Raw genomic sequence first — 10725 nt, 5'->3', positions numbered from 1 at the left:
CGTGATTAGTATTGCCATTTATCGAAATCACTAAAACGTTTCAAAAGTTTACAGAAATCATGTTTTTTTTTACAATCGTGTTTTGAACCATGATGGTTAACCATCATCATCATCAACCTAAGGAGGGTCAGCATAGTATGTATTTTTACTCGTTCATAGATCAGTCTCTATCAGTCGTAACATCTAAATTCATTCACTTCCTCCCTTCTTAAGCATATCCTCTTTCACACATTTTTCAACAAATTATTAAGTTTACGCTAATCTGGCTATTTCTATTAAATATCACAGAAATAAAAGTTTAGTTTGGTTTATACTTTATACACCTTTATTTCGTCGGTACCTCTGCTACATAAGTGGTCTTTTAAAAGGATAATAGGGATTATTCAACCATTTTAGTTGGGGAATAGTCCTATATTCGCGGTCAAACGATTTTAAAATCGATTTTTCTTCTTGCGTTAACTTAAAGTCGAATACATCGATGTTCTGTTCTATTCTTGATTTTGTCAATGACTTCGGTATAGGAATAACGCCCAGTTCGATCTGCAATAGTAATTTTTAAACATTATGATAATTTTGAATGAAACAAAATTTAAAACTTTTGCTTATAAGATACAACAACAAGAACTGTGTTATAAGAATAATAATTACCAGATATCTTAGCGTGATTTGTGGCACAGTTTTATTATATTTTTCGGCGATTTTCACCAAAGTAGGATCGTCGACACGAGGGGGTGGGGCATTTGGTTTTGCTTTGCTGTAGAATAATGAGCCGAAAGGCGTGTAGCCCATGACTATGATATTTTTTTCTTTACAATACTTTAGTAATTCCGGTTGCTGTAGATTTAAGTTTAGCTGTAAAAAAAATTAAGATTTTTGATAATGACAACATTATACGAATCCTTAATACTTAAGTTTGTTTAATTTCCTGATAGAATATGAGGTATTTAAGGTACGGTAGAACTTCATGTGTGGAGCTCTTCTTGTTTCGTTTTTTTTTTATACGAACCTCAACTTGCAGCACTGCCGGCATCTCCAATCCGTTTTCGATGATTCTATCAATCATTTGCTCGTTGAAGTTAGACAGGCCTATAGATTTAGCGAGCCCCAGCTCTTTAGCATCCATCATACCGCGCCAAGTCTCCAGATAATCAGTCAGGTCATAGGTTAGATTGACCTAGAAAGACACATTATGATGTTTAGATCTGCTTATACGTTATAACTTCATTTTTTAATAGACAAATAAAGAAAATACGAGTTTCTCTGTCTTTTTCCCATCCATACGGATAAGGTTAGTTAGTATTTATACGTATATCTTAGTTTAAATAACTCACGAACTGTCCGACTGGCCAGTGAATGAGGTAAAGGTCGACGTAGTCCAAGCTCAGTTTCTCTAGAGATTCTCGGAGAGCTGGGACAACTGCGTCCCGCGCGTGACGATCATTCCATAGCTGCAAGAGTTTTATACGAATTGCTATTAAATATTATCGTTTAAAAATTAAAAAAAAATGAGAACGTTATGAAAGACGTCTGTAAAAAATAGATAAGAAATAGAGAAACTTCCCAATTTGCAACTTTTTTTAAAAAGCGAGAGGTTTATCAGGATTGAGCCAAATCAACATCGGTTAATCTCTTAATTACTCTTCCTTTGTGCCATTGAACGTGTTAATTACTTACCTTAGTGGTAACGAATATTTCGTTCCTTGGCACATCTGGGAACTTTTTAGCAAGTCCCCTGCCGACCTGGTCTTCGATTTTGTAAGCCCAAGCTGTGTCGATGTGGCGGTAACCCGCTTCTATTGCCCATTGCACCGCCAGCTCCACTTCGTTTGATGACGGCTCAACGCGGCCATGTTGGAAAATAAATGTTTATTTACTTATATAGGCTTGACATTAAGATATTTGAAAAATAAATATGAATCTAACATTAGGATAGGCACTGTTAGAAATCTCTTGTGACGGGGGTAAGACACCACAAGGGCCAGCGGACTAAGTAGTAAGCATTACAGTTGCGAAATACCCGGTGGAATGATGGGAGTTGGTATGGATAGATGTCCAGTTTTAAAATAACATAACTGTGGTTAATTGGAAAAAAAATGTAATTTGCTAGAAAAAGTTGATAAGTACCTTGGTATTATTCCCCAGCCATGTTCCCAGAGCTAAGGCGGGAATTTCCCTACCATCGTTTAGTTTTAATTTCGGAGCTAGGATGTTGCCATTCTAAAAATTTTAATACAAAATTAATTAACATAAAATTAAGTTCCTGTTTGCGATGCTTTTGGTGTGTATGTTAATGTTATTATAAACATTTGTTTAAACTAAACTAATTACATCTTCTATTGTTTATTTAATAATCAGCTTATCACCGTTAATGAGAAACGTTAAGGTAATATAAATTTTTATATCGCTAACAAGAGAATTTAATACTCTTGCATAATTATGACCATTTTAAGATGAATAGTAATCAAAAAATGTGTACTTATTTAGATATATGTATACGTCAAGCAAAGAATAAATACGATAAGGAAATAAATCGCAACAACTAAGGAATTCCTAAAAATAAAAACGTCGTTATTTCGCGCCTAATATTCATGTACGCCACAGCTAATATAAACCGAAAAACGATGTGTCTGTAAAATAAAAAATAATCAATAACATTTAAAAATGCGGTAATACTTACAGAAAAGGTGATTGTTGTAGAAAATATAAATAAAACAACAATTTTGTCCCACATAACGTCAGCTTGAGATGTAGACGCGGCGTTCACTAATAGCTTCGCGACAATGACCTCAACCCCTAACACAGGTTATGATAACTCGTTATCGAGAATCGAGTGAGGTTGATCACAAATTATTTCATTAATTACTTATCATAAATATTGCACCTCTAAATGGAAACTGACTTTCTAAAATCAAAATCAAAAATAACAATATTTCTTTATCTCATTTTCTTTGGAAAAATAGAAATAAAGATGTTTTTGTACGGACGTTTCTGGCAGTGGAAACTTACGGGAAGATTATTTGCGGTATGCGTAAAAAAGAACATAACGAACGTAATGCATAATATTATAAAATAGAATATATTAAATTTCTTGGTAAAATAACTTGTTAAATAAGAATACTAGTAGTAGGGGATATCGTGTAAACAGGTAACTTAAATTATTCGTATTTGTTGTTTTGATTTTATTAAAAATCACAAATCTTTCTAGTAAGACATCACGTAACTATTTCTTAGGTCATTGAAGTTATAAAGATTTTATAATCTAGTTACAAGACCATTAGGACCAGATAAAGCATGAATTGGCTGGTAGAATGACAAAATCATGTTCTTTGTACCAAAAGTTTCTGCTTCACGTAAAATAAAAAACATCTAATCGTTGATCTAAAGACGACGGAACGGAAATAGTTTTCCATTGTAGTAAGAATAGCAAAGAAACAAAGTAAAAGGACAATGAACAAAGGATAAGGAAATGTTAATAACTCGATTGGTTATGTAAACATCAACCATTTCTTCTTTACAAATTAACCTCGTGCAAAATACGAAGCCAAATATACAGATATTAATAATAATTATGAAATATATTTATAGGTTTTCAATGTTTGCACATACATACTCAAGACATTGCGGAGACATCTCCGTCACTGTTAATGCCTATTGAATTGTCATGAATGTAAATAAAATCATTATACGACAGATATCCTTGTTTGATCATTACGTGCTTGAGTTTTGTAAGGGCACATTACGGACTCTACGCATAAGTTACTTACTTGTTTTTATCATAAGACGAAACAAAGGCCAGTTTAAGTATGTGTTTTATCTTGCATAAGAGAAGGGCTATACAAATTATTATTTTTTGTTGGACGCATTCTACGACGTTTACATTGGTATTTGCTATCAGATATTTAATCATCAATCTTACCTTGAATAATTTGTTAAATTTCAACTGACAACGTTCCCCCTTATTTATTAATCACGCTTAAAAATATATCAAAAATCCCGCTCTCTATTATAAAGTGGTAATGTGATACAAGGCTCGGATTCTACGTATGTACAATAATGTAAATAAGTCAATATTTATTTAACATAAAATAAAAGGCGGGCGTCGTCGAACAGGTAAAGAATTTAATACGTCATCGAAGATATTTAGAATAGCGGGAAAAATTCATAAATGTGTGCTTTTATTTCATTTCAAAAGGGTAATACGGAGATTCTTGCCACATCTTAGGTTCGATAGTTCTGTAGTTTGTGTCGTAACTTTTAAATAGATCCCGCTCTTCTTGCGTTAGTTTAAAATTGAAGATATCAATATTCTGTTCCACTCTAGACTTGGTTATCGTTTTGGGAATAGGTATTATGTTCAGTTCCACCTGAAAAAAGTTGGAGAAATATTACGGTAAAGAAAAGTAAAAAACACAACAGAAGTATTTTGTTTTGTGTTTCTACTTTATTTTTTTATAGAGAATGAAACAACCAACATCTTACTGCTACGTTCATCGCAAGTAACATATCCTCGCATAATTTTTTTTTAATTACTTGTATTCAACAATCCGCACTGGGCCAGCGTGGTTGGCTATGGCCTAGTCATCTTTAACTTAGGGTAGCCTCCGAGCTCCTCAGTGGGGACGTATTGTGAGCTGATGATGATATTAATGCAGCAAAATAAAAAACAAAAACACTAAAGGGTGGCAACGCATTTGCGGTTCCTCTGGCGTTGCGGATGTCTATGGGCGTCGGTTCGTATATTTTTTGGCGAATCGTTGCTCGTAAGTCCATTGAAATAAAAACAAAGATTAAATTTTCAACAATGACTAGTATTTTTTATACTCACCAGATATCTCAAAACAATTTGAGGCACAGTTTTATTGTATTTCTTAGCGATGTCCACCAGCTTGGGGTCATCTACTCTCGGTGGCGGTGCTTCACTCCTCGCTTTGTTCGGGAATATGGAGCCGAAGGGAGTGTAACCTGTGACTACGATATTCTGTTCTTTACAGTACTCAAGCAGCTCTGGTTGTTGCAGGTTTAAGTTTATCTGAAATAATGACCTTTATAACGTAACACGGCAAAAGTCAGAGTTGATGTCAACTTATTGTAAACAGAATTTAAATATTTTTGTTGAGATTCTGATGTTTCATAATTCCTTGACGAAAATAAACTTTTAATAGATTATTTATAAAAGTAATTTCATGGATTTTAATGTTTTCTTTTTAGTACTTTCAGCGAACATTTTTCACGTATCAAAACAAAAAATTAGGTACCTCTACTTGCAAGTTCGCGGGTTTTACACTGCTGTTAGAAATAAGTCTCTCCAGCATTGCCTTGTTAAAGTTTGAGACTCCGATGGACTTGGCGAGTCCTTTCTTCTGAACTGCAATCATCGCTTCCCAAGTCTCTAAATAATCCACATCGTAGAATGTACCATTTAACTAGAAATAAAAAACGAAAATATTAAGAGTGGTACTCGCTTTAAAAGCCTTCAATCAATGTAAAGTACCCATACTTTTTTCTCGTTCGTCTTCTGTGGATTGATTGGGTTCTTGAACTACTTTGGAAAACATACTCAATAAGGAGTGTAAAAAAAAGTAAATGCGACTTACATACTGAGCTATTGGCCAGTGCATAAGATACATGTCCACGTAATCCAAATTAAGTTTTTTAAGTGAGTTTTTTAATGCTGGCAACACTGAATATCGACCGTGCGCGTCGTTCCACAACTGTAATTGTAAAATAAAAATATGTTTAAACGACACAATATCAATTAATGCTTGTAAAGACAAGTAACTAAAAATGCTACTTCTTTAAAACGCACCTTTGTGGTAACAAATAAATCTTCTCTCTTTACAGCACCCTCAGCTATTTTCTTGTTGATAGCATTGCCAACCTGGTAAAACGATTTTTTTTATTTAAGAAGTAGAGTAGGTAGCCTCTAATAGGGTAAAGTAAGTTTGTGCAAGCCGAACGTAAGTAGAACGTCGGGGGCTCAGGGGTTAAGCACTTGACTTGTAATATGCGGGTCCTGGATTCGAATCGTTCGACATTACAAAACCATATTATTATCTGAGCAATGAAAACTAACGGTTATTTTAGACATTGATAGATTTAGAATTACCTGGTCCTCAGTATCGTAGATGGAGGCGGTGTCGATATGTCTGTAGCCAGCATCTATGGCCCACTTTACTGCATTTTCAACTTCCTGACTCTTACTATTTCCAGAAGTCTTTGGAAGAATGTAAGTAAAGGTTAAAAATACGTTGGAATTAGTCATATAACATCTATACGGCACAAAATTTAATACAGGGAACTTAATCGCTAAGAGTTAGGAGCGAGGTAACGGAAACGAAATTTCCTTTCTACATCAAAATGTATTATTTTATGTATGTTACACATTATTTAAAAATCAATACGACACATTGTATCTTCAGTTCAAAATCGGTCTGGTCCAGGCAACAAAGTCACAAATTACTGCATATTTATATTCCTAAAAATAAATTTAGAGACAGAAAACAATAAAAATATATGTAATATAGATAATATTGTTATGTGTGTGTTCTTACCGATATAAAGCCCAGCCAAGTACCGAGTCCAAAGCCTGGCATAACTCGTCCATCATTGAGTTTAAATGTTCGAATTGGTCCAGAAGGTAATGCCACCTGTCAAAAGTTTTCGTTGGTTTTGAATTCTATAGAACTGTATTTTTATCAAGCGTATGGAAAGGGAAATGTCCTTTTACTGTTCCTCCTCTAATTTTGTCCGTGATAGACATTGCTTCAGCAACCTTCTAACCTATTGTAAATGTCACAACATGACCGATAGAGTAGGGCGGGGTGAGCGACCGCCCAGGTTTGCGAATAACACAGTTCACATAACCCTGATAAACTCACCCTCCTTACCCAAAGGCATGACTAGACTAAAAAAGAAGGCGGCGTAGAAATCTTGTCCAGAGCGCTAGTGGAGCTAAAACCGCAATTGTGTCATTAAGTGATTTCTGATGGCTGCTGACTCGTTTATAAATTACATACTATAAAAATTAATCTTTCTAGTGCTTAGCGCATTAAGTGTTAATGTGATCGAAGGTCAATACAATAGTTTTTTTTAGCATTAGTCTGTAAATCTAAAAGAAACTTAAACCAAACACATTGACGTAGATAATTGTTGTACAGTCATCTACATAATTTATTTACATTAACAAAGCCTCGAAAGTTAAAAACGCCTTCGGTTATAAAAATGTGTATTCACATATCTTTCAATATGTTTCCGACCAAAGAATTATACAAGTTTCTAGTTTTTTAAATGTTTTAATAATTATGCAGCTGACTGTACATTATCTGTTGTAAATAACTCTCATCTTGATGTGGATAAATCTTGTTTGAAAATTTAATTAGGATCGTGGCTTTTAGATTTGCATGTTGTTTTATAATTTACTTTGAATCTTCTTGAAGCAATCAACTTTGAATTAATTTTAGATTGCAAAGTAAATTTTATTTATGTCTGTCGAATTATTGATTGTTGAATTTCCAATCTATATTATTTTATATATTATGATGAAGAGTTTACGAGAAAATGATTTTGGTAGCACATTGTGATGCTACCTGTACATATCTGCGTAGAAATTCGAAGATATGTGTGAAGTCAATCAAGCCGCATTGGAACAGTGTGGTTCACTATAGTCTAGACACCACTAACTTAGGGTAGGCTCCGAGCCCTTCAGTGGAAACACATAGTGAGCTGATGATGACACCGATAATTATGATGATTTCCTTAGCATTTCTACAAAGCCCCAAATATAACACGTTTGAGCTTATACTAGGAAAAGATTCATGGCAATATTCCAAAGGCAGTCTTGAAAGCAAAATAATTTATATATGAACATTATTACATAAAATATGCAAGAAGACTATTAGCAAATAAAAAGCTGTAATGACAAAAAAACATGGGCTTGATTCAAAACCAGTAGACCTTGTATCGTCGGTGCTCTTGATGGAAAATTTATCCAAAGGTTTCTATATTTATTTGCAATTATGGTGCAGAGAAACAGGTTCACCTCTTATGGAGAATACGAGCTTACGCATATCATAAACCGACCCATTCGAAAATACTTACATCTTATATAGAGATCCAGTAAGGGATGTATTCGAGTTTTGCTTATACCAAAATAATTGCTCATACAACTTATGTATACGTGATTTTCAACTTCTCAAACATTAACTAACACTCTCATTTAAAAATAACAGATAACACTCTCTTTTTGCTCAGATAGTACGGCAATGGAACCCTACGATTTGTTTAGTTTTCTAAACGTGTATTTCACTGGAAACAAATTCTCGATAAAGACATGAGTTCAGATAAAAGTATCTGGAGACCTAAGTCCCAAGTCTGGTTTTATTCGTAGATGAATTTGTTAACTACTTCTATCTAATTCTTATTCATGACTATAATATAGTTTGTTTATATGAGATTATTTATATCAACAGTCGTATCATCCTTAAATTAGGAATATTTTAACTATAGATAAAAACTCAGGTATTAAATAAATTAAATTAGTAAATAATATTTTTCCGAGTTACATAAAAACCTGACAAAAACTTACAGCGACCAATTTGCCTTATCATTTTAATTTTTAAAATACATCTTGGCAACAAGTACCCAATACAACAGCTTCATAACTATTATATGTTTGAAGAATGGAAGAAGCTTTTAACATAGCCTTGTTTGATGAGGATTTTTGCATTGCCTTGTTTGATGAGGTGAACCGGTGAAGTAATGAGTTACAAGGAAGGTTACTTTATCGTTAGAAGCTCGTTGAGTAATTAGCAAATATTAGCTATTGCCCGCGACTTCGACTGTACGGAATGAATTCTATTTACATTTGTGGCAAATTTCAACAAGATCCGTTAAGCAGTTTTAGAGAAACGTAATAATAGACATTAATCATTTGTTTGATATAAAGATAAAACAAAATGGTTATAGGATACTTACACTGCTTTTGAATATACGACTATACTATACTATGAATGTTTAGATGGATTGATCGAAGGTATCACCAGAATGCTGTATAGATCTGAATGGTTGGTATAAACGTAAACAAATGACTGGAAAAAGGCCACTAAACAGGTTTTATTTTTAAAAACGGACGGACGAAGTCGCAGGTAAAAGCTAATGTTAAAACAAGCGTCAAATTAAAATAAAGTTGTTTAATATTCCTTTGAATAATGATTTAAAAACTTACAGTTGCCGAAATTGTCAGGATAAATATGAATAACTTGTACACAAACATTTTATTTATCGTTGTTGATTCACAGAGTACCGCTCAGTTCCGCAGATGGCGGGAAACTGGACACTGCTTCTATCAAGATTAATTGAATTTAAATTGAATTCTTATTCCATACACAGTTTTATAATGGCGATTGTTGATAACCTACCAGTCGTCCAAGTCGCTTACCATTAAATTTATTTTTCAATTAAAGATCGAAGAAGAATATTTTAATAGTAACTCAAAATTAAAAATAAAACATATTTAAATCGTTCATTACTTTTTTACTCATAATGAGCACTTATCTCAAAGGCAGGCAACACATCTGCGGTTCCTCTGGTATTGCTGATGTCCATGGGTGTCGTTGAACACCTCGGTGTTCCCGCTGCTCGCTTGACCCCTTCTGCTACAAAAAAAAAATAATCAGAGAATGCTTTCGTGATATTTTAAAAAACTTCTCCATCACTTTAGTTTCAATTTCGTGTTTTTATTTCTAAGGGAGAATATGTGTATTAAACAAATAAGCACTTTTTTCTTATTTTTTAATTATTGATTTTTGTGTGATTCTTGGCAGGAATGTAAAAAAATCTGTAGTCTGTTCCTAATTTAAAAATATAAACAACACTGATGTGCATAAATTAAAGAAAAAAGTATTTCGTCGCTCACCCTTTATCCATATTAAAAAGAAATGTCTTGAAACATAGAATAAAGAATAATAATAGTCCTATATATAAATATTCATATTTATATATAGGACTATCCTGTGTTACAAAAACAACTGAAAGGCGCAATCACCATTATTGTATAATAGTACTAGTTACTAGCTGTCGCCCTCGACTCCCTCGGCGCTGAATTAAAAATAAACTTTAAAAGTAGCCTATGTATTCTTCCGGACTATTTTCTACATCTATGCCAAATTTCAGCGAGATCCATGCGGTCGTTCTGGAGATACCTTCTAACAAACATCTATCCATCTAAACATTCACATTTTTAATATCAGTCAGGAGTAAGATTGTAAAATATTCAAGATAAAGAGTTCAACGACATTTTAGTTGATAATACCTTTTTTTTTCTATGTTACTGAATAAAATAATATATTATTTTTTTACATAACTACTATCATTGTAAAAAACTAAAGGTGTAAAAGGATATACCTATTATAAAAAGTATTCATCAACCTGCCCTTATCCCTATCGAGGGTCGGCACAGCATGTACTACTCCTCCATACATCTCTATCAGCCGTCATATCCGAGTCTACCCCCTTCTTACGCATATCCTCTTTCACACAGTCATTCCATACTTTTTTTGGTCTTCCTCTACCCTTGTAGCCATCCACATTCAATCTCATTACTTTTTTGCTTATATCATCATCATCCCTCCTCATAACATGTCCAAACCACGTTAATCTTTTACTCCTCAATTTCTCGATCACTGGCGCTACTTTCAAACTTTCTCTAATATACACATTTTTAACTTT

General features: G+C 33.5%; 2 protein-coding genes across 2 annotated transcripts; both read right to left on the bottom strand.

The window, feature by feature from the left end:
• Nucleotides 1–302: 302 nt before the first annotated feature.
• Nucleotides 303–2783, bottom strand: LOC106124435 (aldo-keto reductase AKR2E4-like). The gene is made up of 7 exons (XM_013321098.1): nt 2678–2783; nt 2125–2217; nt 1675–1836; nt 1332–1448; nt 1007–1174; nt 649–852; nt 303–540 (listed from the first exon to the last, which is right to left on the bottom strand). The coding sequence occupies exons 1-7, from the start codon at nt 2729–2731 to the stop codon at nt 346–348; spliced, it is 993 nt and encodes a 330-aa protein (XP_013176552.1). The 5' UTR covers nt 2732–2783; the 3' UTR covers nt 303–345.
• A 1367-nt stretch (nt 2784–4150) lies between these two features.
• Nucleotides 4151–9294, bottom strand: LOC106124434 (aldo-keto reductase AKR2E4-like). Its single transcript, NM_001312376.1, is given in 8 exon segments — nt 4151–4364; nt 4826–5029; nt 5256–5423; nt 5595–5711; nt 5807–5878; nt 6107–6214; nt 6552–6647; nt 9224–9294. Coding segments are annotated over 8 exon segments (1002 nt in total). The 5' UTR covers nt 9272–9294; the 3' UTR covers nt 4151–4175.
• Between the last annotated feature and the right edge of the window lie 1431 nt (nt 9295–10725).

The sequence above is a fragment of the Papilio xuthus genome, unplaced genomic scaffold (genome assembly GCF_000836235.2).
Source record: "Papilio xuthus unplaced genomic scaffold, Pxut_1.1 DF825946.1, whole genome shotgun sequence".
NCBI classification, from domain to species: Eukaryota; Metazoa; Arthropoda; class Insecta; order Lepidoptera; family Papilionidae; genus Papilio; species Papilio xuthus.
This window is presented reverse-complemented; position numbering and strand designations above follow the sequence as displayed.